Source organism: Megalops cyprinoides, chromosome 3 (genome assembly GCF_013368585.1).
Source record: "Megalops cyprinoides isolate fMegCyp1 chromosome 3, fMegCyp1.pri, whole genome shotgun sequence".
NCBI classification, from domain to species: Eukaryota; Metazoa; Chordata; class Actinopteri; order Elopiformes; family Megalopidae; genus Megalops; species Megalops cyprinoides.
This window is the reverse complement of record NC_050585.1, coordinates 33,394,996-33,415,894: the sequence shown is the minus strand read 5'-3', so window position 1 is coordinate 33,415,894 and position 20,899 is coordinate 33,394,996. Positions and strand designations below refer to the sequence as shown.

General features: G+C 39.7%; 1 protein-coding gene across 3 annotated transcripts; it reads right to left on the bottom strand.

The window, feature by feature from the left end:
- Positions 1-4,208: 4,208 nt before the first annotated feature.
- On the bottom strand, positions 4,209-20,568 carry tmem135 (transmembrane protein 135). 3 transcript variants are annotated; one of them, XM_036525775.1, is made up of 16 exons: positions 20,416-20,568; positions 19,084-19,211; positions 15,224-15,316; positions 14,529-14,562; positions 12,446-12,511; positions 12,061-12,107; positions 11,602-11,643; positions 10,345-10,515; positions 10,102-10,171; positions 9,646-9,813; positions 8,798-8,861; positions 7,956-8,032; positions 7,255-7,353; positions 6,501-6,568; positions 5,340-5,429; positions 4,209-4,741 (listed from the first exon to the last, which is right to left on the bottom strand). In XM_036525775.1, exons 1-16 carry the CDS (start codon positions 20,554-20,556, stop codon positions 4,732-4,734), a joined length of 1,368 nt encoding a protein of 455 aa, XP_036381668.1. In that variant the 5' UTR covers positions 20,557-20,568; the 3' UTR covers positions 4,209-4,731. The 3 variants fall into 3 exon arrangements, with proteins under 3 accessions (XP_036381668.1, XP_036381669.1, XP_036381667.1); XM_036525776.1 differs by having other exon boundaries at positions 4,209-4,736; XM_036525774.1 differs by lacking the exon at positions 4,209-4,741 and having other exon boundaries at positions 5,248-5,429.
- Positions 20,569-20,899: the final 331 nt, after the last annotated feature.

Here is a 20,899-nt window from a genome sequence, read left to right as displayed (position 1 = left end):
ACAGGTTAATATCCACTGAAGGTGGAGGAAGTGACCTGTATTGGACACATGGGTGAGTCACCATGTTTTAGATTGCGGGCCTAGTGTGCCATGGCCTGTAGCTGTGGGGGAGGGGTGCCCCTTTCTTGGAAGGAGGCAGAGAGGGGTCAGGGAGCCCGCAGGCTGTGGTAATACTCAGTAAGGGACTCTCTTCGGCTTGGTGATGAGCATCATGGGAATCCTTCGCTCCTCTGGCCCCATGGCCATCCCTCTTTAATGTCATGTGCTCTGCAGCCTGAATGAGTGTGACGCACATGCAGCCAGGCTCGAGAGATGGCCTTTTTCCCTAAGGGTTGGTTTTAAATATCCCTCCAGCCTTTTCCTGTATGGGGTGGGCCAGACCAGCACCAAGAAGCTATCATTCAATAAGCAATGTTTATTTGCAAGAGGATAAATTCTTGCTGATGACGGGCTAGTGATTCCTTTTATCTGAAAGTCTCTTACTTCCCCACTCCCATGCAATGTCATTATCATCACATCCACTGTGTAAAATGCTGAAGAAATAGGCTGATATGGTACAAGACATACGAGTGCATTGTGGAAAAGCTGCAGATGACAGAGCTGCTGAATAACTCATATTTGTAAGGACAAACTCCTTACCGATGACGGAGCATGATCCTATTGCACCCACCACAACGAATTACACCATCATTACAATCTGCATGTGAGTGTGTTAATATTTGAATGTGTTGGATGGGGGAGGGTGTCTGTAAACTGTGTCAAACAGAGCCTCATCTTCTCATGAATGCGAAGTGATTTCTCAGAGTACAGTGTTAGAATACAGCTGTGGAGTCATATATTCTCTTGTATGTAGTGAGCCCTCTATTGGTGGTAAATGGCCAATGGCAGATGGATGGGAGGGGACGAATTCATGTCAGATACTGAAATGTGATGCAGTTAAAGCATGCCCACGTTCGAAAATGATGCAAATAGAGCATCATAATTTGGGATACAATTTTAAAACTTACAAAATGAAGGCAATGTTCCTTTGTGTAGAGAACACATCATTCTGAAGGTATTGTTCCTCCCACGCAAATGGAATATAACCGGGAGTGTTTTAACTGACATTCTGTAAATGACTGACATCAGAGGTCTCTCCCAGATCTGAGCTTCATCTCCTGCAGAGACAGGCTGTGAAACTGCTCTCTTCTCTCCGGTCCTCTTCTCCTTTCTATCTGTCTTTAATCTGGCAGAGGATGGGGAATAGAAAACACACAAATATTCGGTCTCCCTGGGTTTGGCAGTCCTGGAGTCTTCACTGCCACCTGAGAACAGTCAAAGTGCAGTCGAGCCAAATGTCGCAGAGTCGACAGGCCTTACACCTGGCTCCTCTCTCTCTCTATCTCTCTATCTCTCTCTCTGTCTCCCCGCCCCCTCTGTGAGCGTATTATGAACACGGACCTGGAGTGTGGGGTGGAGATAGATACAGGTCAGAGGTCAGAGTCGTGGGTGTTGTTGAGTGGGAAGCGATTGGACGGGGGGAGGCTCTTTCCACACTTGCACTGTGGCGGGTGGTGGGAGGATAAGATGGAGATGCCATGACCTTCCTCTGTGCCTCATCACAAAAAAAAAAAAAAGGTTCAAAGCTTTTCATCTGGGGAAAATAAAAGCATTTCATTTTCGGAACAAACCTTCCTCTGCCACCCCCAACTCCCTGCAGCTGAAGCAGTCAGCATGTGCTTGAAGCCAGCGATTGCATTCTATATTCAGCCTCTGGTTTGGTGTGATCAGAAAACTCCATGCTGCCAGGCATTGGAATGTCAGTGCTTTTAATGGAAGAATGCTGGAAAAAAAAATCATTTTGCTGTCCTTTTTTAGTTCCAGGTTAAGCTTGGGGCAACTTTTTTCAAGGGAGTGTGCAACTAACTTTCTAATTCGATTTTTTTGTTCCACAAAAGAAACTGGCCATCAATCTGACATGACCTGCTGTTTCCTGTTTGTTTACATGACTGAGGTGGGCGAAATTCTGCTTCTTAAAAGCGCTGCTTCGAGCGAGACCCTGTGGTTACATGTGGTAACAGCACCAGCAGAGGGAATGTCAAGTCTTAAACACTTGCCAGTGACCATTTATATGTTTTTATTCATTTTCAACCTAAGAGGCTATCATCTGACCACAGACCATCAACAGAGCAGAACCACAGCAGTTTAGAGCAAGAAAACAAGTGGCCTTGGGGACTGGAAGTAGACTAAGGAAGCACTGCATGATTCTGTTATTATCATTCTTGTAAATACTGTGTATTAAACCAAATTGTTTGCCGGCCAAAATGAGCGTGACCTACAATCCATCAGGTTCTCTAGCCCTCTTTCCTTTTAATGGAAGACCTGTTAATCCATCCATAAGTTACCTCAGTTGAAGGCATCTGCTTAAAAAATAAGTTATGGGACTGTAATTCTATTAGACTATGTAAAATGCATACCAGAATCCAGGTCAGCCAAACAGTGTCAGAGTCAACTCTTTCACATACATAGTAATGTGGGCAGTGATTTAGTGAGATTCAGATTCAAGTCCCAAAAAGCCCTAAATCACCACACCTCATTATTTATTTAGAGAAAATGAAGATTTATTGTAATGGTGAATACAAGGCATTTCTCAGACTCTCTAATCAATAGGCGCTCTCAGTTCTACAAGGAGGGTCTGTGCACATAAATAAAATCTCAGGAACCAGGCAAGGCACCTGCTAAATAAATTCAGGAAGAAGCTTAGCAAATATTGAATTTGAAACATCAGTGCAGTGTTAGATTTTTTAAAAGATGTATATTCATGTAAATATGAAAATACAGAATAATGAAAAGCTCCTCAGGAAATAAAAATGGATTATATAACACTTTTTCTGTCTTCATGACAGAAAATCTCTATACTCCGCTCCAGTGTCTGCTTCACAGGCCTGACTCATCACGTGTTCCCTTTCTCACTGCATTTAAAGATGCATGACCTCCACGCTCTTAGATACTCCACGTTAAAATGTACCATTTAAATTTTGTGCTCTCACAAATGTGTTTCAAATGGTTCAGTTTGGAAATTGTAGAGATTAACACTAAAGAAACAGCAACATCTAGTGGATAAAACTATGCATCAAATGTTAATCTCAGTTCCAAAGGAAATATCAGTGCTGTGCAAATAGGAATGCACAAATACAGGAAATGTTTCTACACATGGATAGAACTCATTGCTGCTATCTGAGATTTCATATCTGTATAGGTAGGAAAAGTAAATTTGAATTTCCCAAATGATGTTTAATGCTACAGCCATGATAAAGACCATGAGAGGTGTCTCAAAATAAATGCGTTTAATTTTGTAACGTACGAGTATATTGAGTATTGTGTTGATTTATTCTGAGGACTTCATATGATTCATAATTAATAAAATGGAATTATATAGTTTTCAGTTTGCATTGTACTGTTGTTTGTTCGGGGAACCTTTATTATGCCCCTATAATATTTTTTGCCTGCTTCAGTCTAATCACTTGCACAAGGTATAAATACTGTAGTCCTTACATGCCAGTATTACAACATAAAAGAAGTGTTACTCTAGGTCTTCAACAATGGCAAACTGGAATATGAAAGAGTATGGAGCTGCCTATACCCTATTTAATTTTATTATGCATTCTCAAGCTATGAAAAACATCCTTAGTAAATCTTCTACAAGCTAAGATGTCTAGAGCACCCTATAGTGAATCTTTTCATCCCCAGGAAATGCAAACTTTATTTAATTAAATTTAGACTAAACTTTAAATTCCAATCAATTCTAAGCAAGATGGAAATCTGCCACTGTAACAAGGGAACCTGTCTTCCGGTCTGCATTCTCCTGATAGTCCATATCTTCTATACACTGTATTTAACAGATGCACATCATTTTTGGTTTGCAAGTAAAATTACGCCTCCTTATTTTCACAGCTGGAAACAGCTGGTTTGACATAAACCAGCAATCATGGTTCAAAATAAATGACATAAAATGACATGTACAAAAACACAGTTCACATCTGAATTCAACAAAATATTTTAATAGAAAGCTTTTCCACCTTCCTAGAAACATCAACAAAAACAGATAACTTCATTTTTACATAAATTACAAACCCTTTCCTACATGTATAAGTATACATCAAGTACATTGTCATGTTATTAAACATTTCATCTTTATTGCTACATAAAAAAAATATTTGCTACTGAGATTTAATTGAATAATTTAACTTTACTGAAGCTTTGCACAGTAAATCACACTTATGAGGGTGAAGGGGTTTGGGCATTGGAACTGGGATGTATGAAATTTTTAAGGCTTTTCAGATAGTAAACCCAAAGCTGATAAATTAATTTTGTACAGGATTTTTTAAGTCAGTTTCAGAGTGATTCATGAGAATAGATTAATATCTGTTTTTTGTGTGATCCAAACATGCTGTATCACCAATTTCAGAATTAATGCAACACTGCAGTGTGTCATTAAAATCAAAGACTCCATATCCATCAAGACAATCTGCACTTACAACCACAGCGTATAATGGTTACTAGAGTAACCTTCCATCATCACAGTTTTAGCAGTGACGTTACACCAGCCAGCTCCTCTGCACACAGATGTCAGTCAGAGGTGTACTTGCTCTGATACACTGGGATTTACTGCAGCAAAATTTCTTTCTCTTCTTTTACAAGGGAGCGACTGGTTGCTAATGATAGGCAGATGTGCAGGAAATGAACTTCACTTCAACCTACACTAAATAATAAAATATGTTGTTAGATTCTGCTCTGAGGTAAATAAACCCTAAATAACAATGGAAATGTGAAAAGAAGGCAGAATACAGAATGAATAGGACATTTCACAGTGTGCCATACAAATTCATGTGCGTAGCCTCATGGAGGTAAATTGAATGTTATGTTATACATATTAAATCAAAATCTAATTTTTGACCCCAACTTCAACCTCCTTTCCCACCTACTTCCACATCCCTGAAATCCCAGATACAATATGCTATGACTTTTCTTGAAGTATCTATACTGTATCCAACATAAAACCCCCACAGCACTAGACACTGTCATTCATAACCACTACTGAACTTATGCTGGTGGTCCTAAACTGCTGTAATCATCCATGAATGCATTATGTAAGATTTATGTTGGTTTCATTATAGGCACTTCTAGCTCAGTGTTGCAATTGCTTCACATGGAAGTAACACTGACAGAGAGGGAAGGAAAGACCTTTCGGCACATGACTTGGACCCGACAATGTCCCCATCCAGACACCACTGCCCTCGTTCCCTCACACCCCCGCTCAGGCAAACTAGAACTCCACGGTTGGTGGGACCAACATGTACCTGGGGTCAAGTTTGGGAGTAAAGCTTTGGAATTGCTGCGATGCCTCTGTTCCAAACACGTCTAGAACTTTCCTGTTCATCAATGCAAATCTGGAAATGCACAGAATTGACAGAAAAGAAAAACTTGAGAAAAACATATGGCTACATGAATAGTGCAAGCAAAGAAGAGCTCTTCAAATGTTTGCTCAGACCGATACTAATCATACATGCAGATACAGAGTCTAGGACAAAGACACAGTTCGAAACATCCTTAAAATTACTTTCAAAGAACAGTCCCCTCAATCAGACTGAAAAGGCAGAAACTTTAATAACTTGTAAAGTATCATAGATCATTAAAATACATCTTATGGACACATTATCTTCCTGTAACACACTAAAACTGGAATGCCATGAAATCAGGGTCACATGATATTCTCACTGTTGACATTCACCATCACAATTTTAGCATGCAGACAGTGAATTTCTTTGACAATTTAAAATGATTTAAACATAGTATATGGGTTATTTTTGGCCCATTCACATGAAACAATATTAGATCATGTACTGTATGCTGAGCAGTACAGTTTCCACATTTCTGCAAACAGGACCCACACAACATCAGAAATAGTGGAGTTTTTCCATTGATTATTTATAGCAGGCATCTGTGAGAGAAAAAAAATCTAGGAACACCAAATGTTCAGAGAGACTATTATTAGGTGGCTGACAACTGCTAGGTCTGCTAAAATTCAGTGGTGTGTAACAAATACATACACCTGAAAAATTCCCTGGTGTGAACAAAGTTATTCACTTGACATATGCAACAGACAATACCAAAGATAAACACAATGGCAAGCATTGGTGGGCAGAATGACCCGTTTTTGTCATTAAACTTTATGCTCTTTATATTTTTAAACACATTTACCTGGCAAATCCACTGGTGTGTAACAAACACATACACCTGAAAAACTCACTGGTGTGTAACAAGCATGCAATGAGACTCGAGAATAAATTTTCACAGAAGTTCCGAGGCTCCAATGCTCAGTGCCAAGAAGACTGACTATCTGTCATTTCTCTGTCATAGTGCACACATTTCAGAACACAGATACAACTCTCTCACAAACATATAGACATAAAGCCTGCTTGCCCACACACACGCGCACGCGCACACGCACACGCACACACCTGCCCTTGGTCAACCGGAGCAGGAACTTCCAATACGAGGGCCGCAGGTTCTGCACCTCCATCACTGCCTGGAGGAGAAACCTGGAGTCAGCCACCTCATATATACACAGTCCGCCAGTACAGCACTTCATGGTATTGGTCTGAACCTCAGTAAATCTGTCTTGTTCGTGTGTGGTGTTTGATATAACTGAACATCAGACAACATTTTGTCTCTCTCGGTCTCATCTGCAGTCACGGTGATCTAAGCCTCCACACTGAAGATGCACACAAAACAAGCTGTTCCTCCAATAAGAGGGACATGATGCACTGGCCTTGAGAGAGAGTAATACAGTCTGCTTTGAATAGATTTTCATTTCAGAAAAGAAATAAACTGCTAAGGTAAAATAAATTACTGTCACGATTGCTGATTGCGTCTCATTTCTAATATAAAGGGTTATATTCATACTTTGCTTTGCAAGCATGATCATCTGTTCTGCAGCTGCCAGAAAGCTACCAGAAAGCTTCAAATGACATCTACACAGAGGGACTGACCAACTAAATGAGGTGACTTGGATTAACTCATAAAAATACTGTGACAAGCTATAAGCAGCCAGCTAGTGGGTTTCTATCTTTTGCTTGGTCCTCAGAATCATATGGATTACTGTGTGCATTCCAATCAAAGAAATGATTGCCTAACTGCTTGTCACCTTGTTAGTGTATTATAAGAAGGATTTGCACAGGGATGTATAACTGCAAAGGGAACGGTTTGTCTTACCGCCTGGAAGCAGATGGCTGTAGAGATAGCATAGATCACGGTGTCCGCCTGTGGGAAATAAGGGAACCTCCCAGCCTCAATGCCTTTGAAGTACATGGTCTGAAAAACAAAAACATCTATTACTTCCCATAAATGACAATACTTCCCAGTGATCATAATGAGTGCAGTCTTCTACGGAACTGACCTTATTCGGAGCCCTCATCTTTTCCCTAAATACTGATCATCTTGAGAAAGACAGCAGTGTCTCAGCCCAGAAGTTGAATGTGCAACTTTCTACTCCAGTTCCCTAACCACAAACCCACACAGTGCTACAATACATGCAAGACAATCATAGATTTGTGCTTTCTCATCGAAAACCTCAGAGTGTTTTTTTTTGAGAATTTTTTTTATGTTCAACATAACACTATTAAGCCCACTCTGGAATAACAAAAACATTATGACAAGAGGTTAACATGCTTCTTTTGCTATTATATGTCAGAAATGGCATCTAAATATGTAGAGAATGACAAACAGACCAGCATTAGACAGAACTATTTTTTAAACTGTTCATAAGACAAAAACAAAGCTATGGTCCAATTGGTACAAAAACCTACTGAATGAAAACTTTGAATTACGTTCTACAGAAGGACTGTTAATATAAGGCCCATTGACATTTGTCGGAAGTGCAATGAACCAGCAGGTAGCAAAGCAGTAACAGTCACCTCGACCAGTTTGGAGAACAGGTACATGGAGATAGAGGTGCTCTTGTAGAAGAACATGGAGATGCCAGCCAAGAACCCTAACAGGACAGAGGTGGGAGAGCTGGTGTAACAGACCCAGGGAACAGGAAGATACTTCACAGTGAACAATAAAAGCAGAAGGCCTGAGTCAAATACTAAGTGTTTGAGTATATGTATTTGAAATTACACTGGTATATTTATTTTATATTTACACTGGTACATATATTAATGTATCTTAAAATGCAACGAGGAAAAAAAAGTGTGATATTTGCCTTTATTTGCCAAAAAGGCAAATATTCCATTTAAAAAACATTTAGAAATTCTGAAATATTCATTTTCATTCACACTTCAATTCATACTCATTTGAAAACATTTCTAACACAATATTGTTACCAAATACTTTTCAAATGCTTTCAAAATACATTTCTAATACTTTCATCAAATACCTTTCACATTCATACAAATTACCCTTAAACTCTTGTTTAACCTCATTCAAGTGCAATTTCAACACGTAGCTACCATACAGCAGTAATTGCAAATGCTGCTCACAGTTTAAAAACTGTGATGTTTGTGTGAACCTGCCAACACTTGACCTGAATGTATTTACAAATACATTACTTTAATGTTTTTTTGCTCAAAATTACTATGTAAAATATTTTTAAAGTATTTTATATACTCTTATATAGATTCAGCTGGTATTGGAATGTATTTTCAAATACATTCCTGAATTTAAATAAACTATGTGAAAATACTGTATTTCCAAGACATTTATACAGTGTATTTGACTCAGATCTGAACAGCAGCAGGTGAGCAATGCTCCTTACCAGCAACAAGGGCGTGGAGCTCATCGTCCAGGTTACGCACCCACCGCAGGAAACAGCTGGTCCCCTGAAAGATACACCATCACTCCTCATGTATCTACAAAGGCTCCCTCAGCAGACCAAAACAGTTGGATTCGGGACCTCTGACACAGTATTGTAAACTTAAAGCTGTATTCCATTGACCTGCTATAGCTATGGGTCAGCTATACCTGAGAACATCTGGAGGTCTTTCCACAGCAAACTGACCCTGTGTGATAGTATGTTGGCCAAGACCAGACACAATAGTCGGCCTCCCCATGGCATAGTGTAGACATGTTCATCCCCTATAAACTACTACAAGCAGAAAAGCATTTGTGTGGTAGCATGGTCTGTTCACATATCAATAATCCATGCTAGGAAACATGGAAACATTTCACCTTCAAAGCCTGCCACCAGATCTATACACAATGACCATCATTCACCACAATCTTTTCATCCTGGTCTTTCCAAAGCTGGAACAATTTAAGATAACAAGTATGCAACAAAATTTGGCAATCAAAAAAATTAAATAAAATCAGTGAGTTTGCTTGTGTATTTACAAACAAATGCAAAGCTATTGCAGATAACAGAATAGTACAACTATAAAAATGTTTCCACTGTCAGAAAGACAGCAGCAGAGAGTGAGAATGACCCAGTTCAAAAACAAACCACCATACTGGGACATATTAGAACAGCACACATACAACTAATGTGACTCAGTGGAAGCTACACTTTAAAGAGGAATAGGTTTCACCTACTTTATGCAATAGAAAGCTGATGGCCCTTATGGGTAAGGGTAAAAGGTTCAGACCATGACCAGCATGGGAGATTACCTTGTATATACTAACGAAGGAGCCGAGGAAAGCCCCCAGCTGGAAGTTCTCTTTGTTGTAGAGCAGAGACAGCAAACGTGAGGGTTTGGTGAAGGCCTGTCGAAACGTTGAGGGAACCTTCAGACAACACTGGATCAGGTAGCCCACGCTGAACATCCGAATAAATGCCTGCCATTAATACATGCACAAATGTACTTGTCAACACACATGCGTACCTATGGCAAAGCACACAAATGGTATCAACTACCACACAACATCTGCAAACTAGCCACAAGTTTGGATGTTAATCACTGATTAATAGTGATTAAACAGGAGATTTTCTCACAGACAGTCATCATAATCATTCCTAAATGTAACCCATTTGTGCTAAGCTAAAGTGAATGAAAGTTGACATCATCAAATTGCAGGTTCACATCAAATGCCTAAAATGCCTCAAACTTATAACTGTGGTCTTACTTTGACACAGTATGAGATGCAGTTGTCCTGGTAGTGTTTACAACACCTGTGTCTGGGCCCGTGCTTGCACCTGCAGCCAACACAGGAAACATCATCATTGGCAGTTCCATCAGATTACATTTACAGAATTTTCCCAATATGGAAATATGCATGTGTGTATGTGTGTGTGTGTGTGTGTGTGTGTGTGTGTGTGTGTGCGTGTGCGTGTGCGTGTGTGCGCAAGTAGTTGAAAACATTGCTCACACAGATTCTAGCAGTTTCTGGGTCAAGGCAGCGATGGAGGTTCTCTGGGAGGTAGGCTGGGCCATAGGTCTCTCTCTGAGTGGTTCAATGGCACCCCTCTCTGAGGGTCTGGTGTATGCATGCTCTGCCAGAAGAGAATGTGTCGGGATCTCCTCTTTACCTACAATGAACCTGAAACAATAAAAAAAATATATATATAGGGTCTCCTTCATCTTTTGTATACAGAAGTATGCCGGTTCAAACCTGACGTTAGAGTCAAACCCCACCACGGGAACAAATCTCACCATGAGGGCACTACTAAGCTCTCCAGCTCCAGCCTCACCCCTGGAAAGTCATTGTTAAAAGTCCACAGACCTGGACTGTGCACCAGATAATATATTTAGATACTACATATTTATCTTGCAAGAAAATACAGCCAAGCATACTACCAAGTACAAATCAAGTGAGCAGTACCCACAAAAAATTTTCCCATTATAAACATGCCATGATATGCAGATGACGTACATTTATAGAACAACCCAAATGTATTTTAAAAGAGGCCACCATACTTCTAGTAATATTCCTATTGAGAAATGTTAATCTCATGTTAATTTAAACATTCAAATCAAAAGGACTTGTTGGAGTAGCAAGAAGCAATATGTTTGCTTCAGTTTATATCATGATTTTTACTTCTCCCAAGTACATGCAAACACATACAGTAGGTGTATTTTGATGCATTCTTGCTCTTTTGAACCCTCTTTAACATGGCAGCCACACATGTCTGTATTTCTATAAGAACAACCTAGCATGCAAGTGTGCAATGTGGAAAACCCTCCATTACTCTACACACTCAACCACAGAGTACTGGTAGAAAATATAAATCCTTTAGTTTAAGCATTTTCTGTGTGTCTGTTCTGTACTTTTAACAAGCCAATTAATAAGCCCAGCAGAAATCATTATTGTAATCATAGACCTTGATGTCTATTTGCATCACAAATTAAACTCTTTTCCACTTTTACAGTTTAGTTTCAAAACATTTTCCCTGAACAATCATCTCAACATAATTAATTAATTTAACAATTAACAATTATGTTAAATATTTTAAGCATAAATGTTGACACTAGGAAGAGATTGGGAGAGCACAATTCAGCCTGGCCTTTCAGCAATGTGGTAACATCACTGTAGGGTGGAGTGGCATATTTACAGTAAGTTTGAGTCCCGGCTCCGGCAGGTAAGCTCTTCACCTCCTGGAACACACCTGCTCCACACAGTACTTACTTGAGAGCAGAAAATGCAAATCCCTGCAACCCATCTTTGCACCTGCAAAACAAATAAACATAAAATTTACAATGTGACTTTAAGATTTTAAGATATAATGTTCATATATTCATATATCAAACATTATACTTTGTTTACTTCACACAATCAAAAATTCTGTTTATAGTATTATATGTTACATTTAGCACACATATTACAGTCTGAGTTCCAAATAAAATGTAGCTTTTTTCCATTAGTAACACGAGTTACCATTGGTACCATTCCAGTACCATGTTTGTACATATTTATGCCAATAGAGGGTGCTGCCTTTCTAAACTGTGCATGCTATGAAAAACAAATCCCAAAGGTAAGAAAACATGACTCAAGAGATGTGCTTCTCGTTGTGTCTAAGAATGCTAGGCTTTAAATTATGTATTCACAGATAGCTGTGTAGTTTCACACTCTCATCATCCAACCTACCGGAAAAAGAACATGTAGATGGAGGCAGTCAGGCTGAACAGCAGCACCTGAGGAGGGAGAGTGAGGGTGAAAAACATAACAGTCCTCACAGATCCTGGGTAAGAGGAACAGTGAAACAAGCAAATGACATGCACATATTATTCAATTCCCAATAGCCCATTGGAGATGTACGGGTTTAATGGTTCTCCAGCCTGGTTTGACATGACATTGGTTGAAGCCACTGACTAGATGGAAATCTGAATCAACCTTGAATCCTGGTGTAAATCTGCTGCTGGTTAAAATGCATCTGAAAGCCCCTGTGAATTTCCTTGACCTGGAGCTGACATCCATGGTTAAGATTTAATGATTCCCCAGGTCTTCAATTCCCAAGCCCAACAGGACACACCTCTCCATGTCTGATGGGGTTAACAAGTCCTCTTGTGACTGCCATCCGGAATATTGTCTCTGTGGCCTGGAACACATGAACACAAAGTCAATCAAGACTACCTTAAGTACAATGTCCAATATTATTTATAATTTGGCAGTCTGTCCACTCTCCATGTACAGGAACCAGCCTGTTACACTGAATTTTGAAGTGATGTGTTCTAATGTCCATGGCAACAGGGGGTTTGGCCTTAGTCCATTCCTGGTTCTTTCATTCAGTGTTGGTCTGGCTTCATCTCATGCCTCAGCCAACTGAATCTCTCTCTACACTGGTCTACAGACCATCTGTACCATCTGATGCAAGGAAAGTGAAATAAGAGGCTCTGATTACTCTGACTTTTTCAAAATGCCACTGCGTATTGGTGCTTTTTATTTATTATTATTATTACATTTTAGAAATTCTTAGAAAATTGAATTTCAAAATTCATACTGTAAACAGGTTTTTCCACTACATGGTGCTGCCTGGAGTTGGTCATTTGAAAGAATAAACTTAATAAATGTAATTCTCTTGACAGGAGCAATAACTACCACTATTTTGGACCTAAAAATTCAGCTATGCCTTTAGAATTTAATTTGAGGAGTACAGCTCCATACCATTTGTCAGACAAAGAGAACAGACAATTAAATATTAAAATGATGGGGTTTAGAGGCTTAAAAATAGCCTTTTGGGCCTTAAGTCTTGTTGTATCAAAGCAAGTCCAAATCTAAATCATAGTTTTGAAATTAATGAAAACTCAGAAGCTAAGACAACTGAACTGGCCAAATTTAATTTACTTTCATCCATTGGACAACTATTAAAAAATTTCACAAAAAAAGAGCTGATACAATGGCAGCAAGTTCCGAGAACGCTGGTGTCAAAACCTCTTCTCCTTTTTTTTATTCGATATGGAATGAGTCCAGAGAAAATATTGTTCAACAGGAAGTAACTCAAAAGGTGTACCTCCATCAATACACCTGTAATCTTTCTTTATAGGTCGTCTGTCTAGGGTAATGCTCAGACAACCTATTTTTTGTATCTTGTATCTACTCACAAATGAACCTATGGTACAAAATACTGCCTTGGCAATGTTTTCCAAAATTAAGCTGAAAAAGGGTCCTATTTCAGTGAAACCATATCAGTGAGGCATAAGACTGATTTTGGTGCTGATAAATACTATCCCCAAACACTTGGACTCATTTCACCTTTTTTCCACATAACATCTAGCATTGCATTGAGGGGTGATGAAACTGACTCTGATTCAGCTTTTGTGAGCTGCAAGGACTCAAAGCCTGATTTCTGTAGACAATCTGTGGAACACACTTCCCCATTTCAAAACCACACTTTGAGTCAGCTACCATGCTGAGAAAAGTCCAAAGTGCAACATGACAGTCACTGCTTTCTTCTCTTGTCAACAGCCAAGCTAAATGAAAGTCAACATATAAATCCTCCCATTCAGTGCTGCAAGTTTGCGGGACTGAATTCAGCTGCATCCCTGTGTTGTGTTGGGTCTGGAGGCACAGTAAACAGCTTAGAGCTTGTTCATTCTCTCTGTGCAAACCCTGCAAAGACGACCTGTCAAAACGTTTGTTTTTTAACCAAAACATCCTATTTTGGATAAAAAAAAATTATATATGTGTAAGAAAGCATATGCAAGCTGACAGAATGGGTGCTTAACACAGAGAGACAGAATACCTGCCTCAGAGTGATCTGGAGAGCACTCATTTGTAAATCATGCATGAGTCGAAAAAAGAAGTTTTAGACAGCTCTAGTATCATGTTACAAGGTAAGGTGTTGTGCTGCAGTAACATAGCTACAATCTGTTAGCCATGAAAAAACATGTTTTCAATGACCCGCTCTAGGGTTGAACTTCTTTCGGACTAACAAACCTTTGACAATGGTGAGAAAAGCTGCATTTCACACAGACATACACTGCCTTGCCCACGCACAAACTTTGGCCTGCAAGTTTAAGCCTGTATACTGTATACAGCTACTAATGTTGTCCATGTTAAAAGGAGCATTCCAGAAAGCCATGCATGACCAGGTGTTACAGTGTGAGGGGACGTACCAGGTTTGCCATGTATATTGTTAGCAGTCCTCTCCTGTAGAGAGAGAGAGATTCAAGTATCAGAAAGAGACCAGGATGCAATGCACTGTGATAAAGGCACCTACAACCAGCCAACAAAAAACACCCACACACAGGAGAAAACTGAAATTAGATTTACCAATTCAATTGTGAAATGTTGCCATTTTTCCACAGAAAAAAAAAGTGAAAATGATCAATTTTCTTGGGAAAAAATATGATCTCAATAAGAGCAAAATAAAAGAAGCAGAACAACAACAAATATTTAATCTTTCAACTACAGATACAGAACTGACTGAGAGTTTACTCTGCCTGATACAGATGCTTGTGTCACTTGTTATAGTAAAAGTACTTACCCACACATAATATCAACATTGACTCACAGTCCTTACAGTGATTGATTTGTCATTTAGTTGTACATAGTTCACTTACATCAAGCACAAGAAGATACTAATAATGATGAGGCCTGAAGGATGGGGAGGGGTTGGGAAGTGGTTAGAGTAGCAGTGGGGATCAGTGGCTGACAGCAGTGTGGGGCAGCAGTTATAGCAAGAGTGGGGATTAGTGGTTAAGACAGCAGTGTGGAGCAGTGGTCAAGATAGCAGGTTTTTGACAAAGGCATAAGTGTGTAGCAAGCTGGAGCAAGAGGGGAAGTAGACTAACATGGGAGTGAGACGAACCTGCTTTTCCGTTCCATGAGTATGGAGATGTAGGAGGCTGGCAGTGCTGCTCCGAATCCTGCAGACCACGAGTAGAACCTGCCCAGAAGTCTCCTGGACACAAGAAATAAAGAGCAATCGGAGGCTGAGAACCAACATGCTATTACTAGAACTAGGTCAGGGACACAAGGTGTGCCACATTGAATAAACTTGAATAAACATCTGGTTAAGTTTTGCGTTGATATTCACTTTAGCATGTTGGCTGTATCTATTATATTCATTGGTCAAAGGAAACAGTGAACCACAGTCAGCTCATGTATTGGCTGCCTTTTGTCATTACTGCATTTGCTGTATTATTTATGGCAAAATGGCAACTGCAACAGATTGCAGACTGCCTACAGCAGGAGTGGATCTATTGATGTGGTGACAAAGACAAAAAAATCCATTCCCTGTTGATGTTCAAATGCATCCAAGGCTACCCGTGTATCTGAAAGACTTTTAAGTATGGTGAGGAGTGCTGTGAAAAAGTCAAGATGCTGGCATTTCCTGCAAAACACCTGTGGCTAGCTAAACAGAAAACAAAATGAAAACAATGCAAACAGCATGTAATTGTTCAGTGATTTCACACTGAATATCTATTTGTGTTCATTTTTTTAACGCAACATACGTACGGGCATACAATTCATTGTAGCATTTTAAACCAGTAATATATTCATTTCTGGCATGTGGTTCTGAAAATAAGTCAAAGAAAAACAGACAATAATAAAGATTGTGAAACAGACTGTTTGCAATCACATACTAACAGCCAGCAAATGGTTGTTTTTCATTTAGAGAGGTTTTTTTTTTTTTTAGAATGTTGGGAAATCTTTCATTTGAAAAGGTCTTACAGACTTTTCTTTGATGCCTAGTGGTACAGTTTTTTTAAGTCAATTTTGTGCCAGGATCTATGACAGGTACGTGCCTTATATGCCAGTGTGCTTTCAACTTCGTTTGGCTTCAGTTCTTTAGCTCCCTTTATCAGTTTCCTTCTCTTTTTATACCTTACTGAGACTGGCTATTTCCTCCTCTCGTTGTGTCACATGAGTGCATATTGCTGGAAATCACCTAAAAATACATGCGAATGGTTCAAGTGAACCATACATGGGAATGTTACAATGACATGAAAGTTTGGATTTTGGCCCAGCCCTAATAAGGGCTTAGTTTGGTTAACAGCACACAGTTTACATCTCCAGGATGTTTAAAAGACACTTAGAGCACCGAGTTTTAACCGCAGCTGAGGTAATGCCTCACTCCAGATTCAAATCCTGAAGCTCACAGATGCAAAGCTTTAAATCAGTGGGAATGTGACCTTTGGCTCATCATAAAATTTGATACCTACCTTTTGCCTATATATAGGTTCCAACACAACACATTCCTTGACTAAGACTGAGACATTCCTTGTGAACAAAATTGTGCTATGTGTAATACACAACACAGTGGGCAGTTTCAAACTTAATGACACAAGCACAGACCTCTAATGAGCTGTGCAATGGCGGAGCACAAACTGAGCCCAGGCAAATGAGGTGAGTCCAGGGCAACTGTGCTAAAAACAGTGCAAAAAACTAGTGCAAAGAGCAGAACAGGCAGCAAGTGGGTGTGAGCACAGTATGACTGTGTGTCGACCAATCAGAACATTACATTCTAGAAATGGCATTCTAGCAATGGTAAAGAGCAACAGTGACAAGATCAGAAGAGGAGGAAGACAGCAGCATGCAAAATACAAGACAGAATGAGCCAATTTCTGACATTTCTGTATATGTATGTATGTTTACATGTATGTTTGGTAATGGGGCGGCAGTGTAGCATAGTTGTTAAAGATCAGTTCGATTCCCTACAGTGGCACTGCTGCTGTACTTAACCCACAACTGCCTCAGTAAATAACCAGCTGTATAAATGGATAATATTGTAAAAACCTGTAACTGATGTAAGTCGCTCTGGATAAGAGCATCTGCTAAGTGCTAATAATGTAATGTAATGTAATAGTGTGCAATGACATAATATGCATATTGTCAGTTTGAAATAATGGCAGTGTTATAAAGGAAGCACTTTGAAGGCTGAGTAAGGCTTTTTTTTTATGATACTCCAAATTCGCTTGCTCCGTTTCAGGTATGTCCTCCATTACTTTAATTAGTTTGTAATACTCTGAAAAAACCCAAAACAGACTGTCCCACTATGGGTGCTATGCTCTGACTATGCACACAATACAGTCAGACACCTGCCACCCACACACAGCATTAAAGACTGGCACTTTGATTGCAAAATGTCTTTTAGAGAAGAAAGTATGTGTATTTTTGATTATCAGCTGTCTCTCAAACATACTAATCATGACAAGGTTTCTGGGAGACTCTTTACCCCTTGATCAAATGCACTATTGTTCTGCTGTCCTTGGAGTAATAAAAACTATTATAAGTTAGGTGTTACTGGGAAAGTCACGAAGATTATCCACCTTTTGCTTGATCTTAGCACTATCAGTTTTTTACTCGGTACTTCTACTGCTGGTAAATTAAAATGTGCTACATTAATGGAACAGAAAAGTTTGCATATTCTGAAGCTAGGCTGTATGGCACGCACATGTGTGATGATATGGTTGGCATCACAAGCTACCTAGACTTTGAAAGTATGCATCCCTAGAGGGTACCATACTTAAGGACACCAATGGCTCATGGTGCTTGCAGCTGTACGTGACTGCAGTGAGAAACAGCCAATGTGACGTGATAGAGAGTGGAACTGACAGTGGATTGTGAAACACACCACGGTGTACCGGAATGACCCTGTGGCATACAAAGACAAGACAGCTGTCATTTTTCATGGCAACAGCAAGAGAATGTAGAGAAGGGGAATGGACTGAACATCAAGCATGTAGCACTGGTGAAGAGGTAATATTATACTCAATACTTGGTGTACTAAAACCATTTAGTACTTATTCCCAGCAAAGAACAAATGCATACTCCATTAGTACTTGGTTGTCTACACCAGCTTTCACTGTTTTTGTGAGGCAGGTCAGACTAAACTTCATTCATATTGTGCTTGGCCGTCAGCATTTTAGCTTTCAACTAATAAAGAATATTTGCTTCATATTGAGGACAGAAAGAAGAATTTACCAGACAATTTTCATTTTTTCATTTTCAATGTTGAGTAGATAATATACTTATTATATGGTTGAGGATTTATTCCATTTGGTTTTGAACTCCAGCAATCAATGCTGTCAATGAACATATTAATGTTGTTAAAAAAAATCAATTAACCTTTTCCACATCTCTCACAATGGGCATAATGGGCAGACACTGTGACGGGCCTTCTGTCAGATCCCAGGTAGTGTTAATGCAGTCGTGAAAATGTCTGCTGTGCTGTGCCAAAATACAATTGCACTCAAAGTTCACAACCAAGACCTACCTTTTATGACCATCACCCATCACCCTCCTACACTGGGCAAAGCACTAATGGCAAATGGAATGAAAATAGCAAAGTCAGCGTTGGTGGCATTTTTGCCGACTGCGATGACATCAAATTACAAAACAACTGCACTAGGTGCACTGCCGACTGCAGCAACTTTCTTGTCCCATTAACATCTGGCCCTTTGTGTGAATTTGACTACACACAAAGTGTGCGGATTCAACTAATTCAACTATCCATTGTGTCAGTTTGTATTATCCACACCCGCAATATCTGGGTTAATTCTAGTTAACTGAACACCTTTATCTTGGCTGCCTGCTTATCCTTGTTGCTTTCCATGAAGTGAAAACTGATATTACAGATGGACTTTAAACCATGAATGAGCCCAATCCAAGGTGCCAAAGGTCTGAAATCTGCTCAGCTCAGTAAAGAAGAGCACAATTTCCTACCTCAGAATGCAGAAGAATGCTATGTATAGTCCTCCATTTGCCGTCAGAAATGAGGTTGATTGTAATATTTCAGGTAGCAGTCTTTTCAAGTAGTAATCCTTTTTCCGCCTTCGGAGGACAGCAGCAGCCTAGAATACACCATGTTGGGTTAAAGACCAAACAGTAAATTGTCAAAAGATTGATCAAACAAATTATGGTTCAGATTATTTCAGGGAAAAGGCAGTGAAGGAGGGTGCTTTTTAATTTTCGTTTTTAATTTAGTATAAGATACATACGCATATCATATGGCTCAAAAATGTTCATATTAAAAACATTTAGCATGATACTCAAATGTATTGAACGTCTAAGGTATTTTTTAATTAAATAAAAGAATATTATACCAGACATGCACTTGCACCTGAAAAATGTAGCCTAACTGACATCTCCAGCGACTTCAACAAAATCCGCACACATCTGACCCCGTCCTTAAAGCCCAAGCCAACTTTCTCCCTTCTCTGGCTGTTGTGGTGGTGTCAATGGTAATTAAGGAATGTATGGACGTTATGCATTGCATTGTCTACGGAAAAATTAGCCAAACAAAACAGCAGACTACCTGTGAATAATAGACGATGAGTACCCTTGAGTAGCAGAAAGCATAGTTCTTTACTATTAGTGTGTTGTTATTTGGTAGCTGCTGGGGTAACAGATGTCTAGTACACAACTGAACGTGTTAATCGAACTACATATCGTATATTCAATACATATCGTATACATTTGCTAGTGCGGAAGGAACCTGGCATGTCTCTACCTTATAGCCAAGGGCAGATAGGTAGCTACCATGTTAGACTCAATAGTTACAAGAGTTTAAGATACAACAGCATAAATTAGCAAACTATTTCAACTGCACACTTAATAATAAATAATGCGGAACCGGAAAGTCAAATTCAGCAACTGTCAGTCTCGCAGTTACCCTACTGAAACGAATGTTTAGTAAGATAGGTAAACTACCTCACTAACGTCTAGTAGAGTTCTCATTTCGCTATCAAGCTAATTTGCTATTTTCAAACAAGACAGTGCAGTGGGGAAAGTTCATTCCTTACTTCAAGTTTTAATTTCCAGATAATCTCATTAAACGAACAGTCACAGGAAAGGAGCCAGCAAACTTCTGCGCTCACTTGCTTGAGTATGCATTAGCAGGCTAGCCAGCTAGGTTTTACCATTCGAAATCGGACACATTCAGGCCCTGTAGTTAGAACACGGTGTACTAGCTAGCTAGCTGCCTAGCCACATCGAGTCTTGCATACTCGCAAAAGCGGTACGTTATCCACCCAGTAAACGTAAACACTTACTTACAAGATATAATGGTGCATATATTTTAAAGGACACCTCCAGGGCTCCCGCTGTAACCTGTAGTGTCGAAATCGTACAAGAGGGGTTCCAGGTATGTCCAATTTCATAGCAGTTGTGCGGAATGGACTTGCTGAGCGCAGCCATGTTTCCACGCTCTCTCGGATAGCAGGGTGAAGCGCGATCACGGCACCAGCGCCCCGCTATACAGAGCGGGGAAATCAGGGGAAAGGTCGCACTCGGGGTTACTACAGGACACACGCTGCACTGATAAGATTTTAGGAAAAGGGTGATTCTGGGAGAAGAAGAAAAGACAAAATAATTGGTTTAACATTATCAGTGGTCTGCTTTAGCCTTTCTTTCCTACTGCTCACTGCTGTGATGCCATTTATGTCATTCAGCTTTGGTACTAGTTGGTGCGTGGTTTACTGCCATACCTATTCAGGACTGAGAGTTGTCAAAGGTAGCTACCTACAGAAGTAGCCACAAT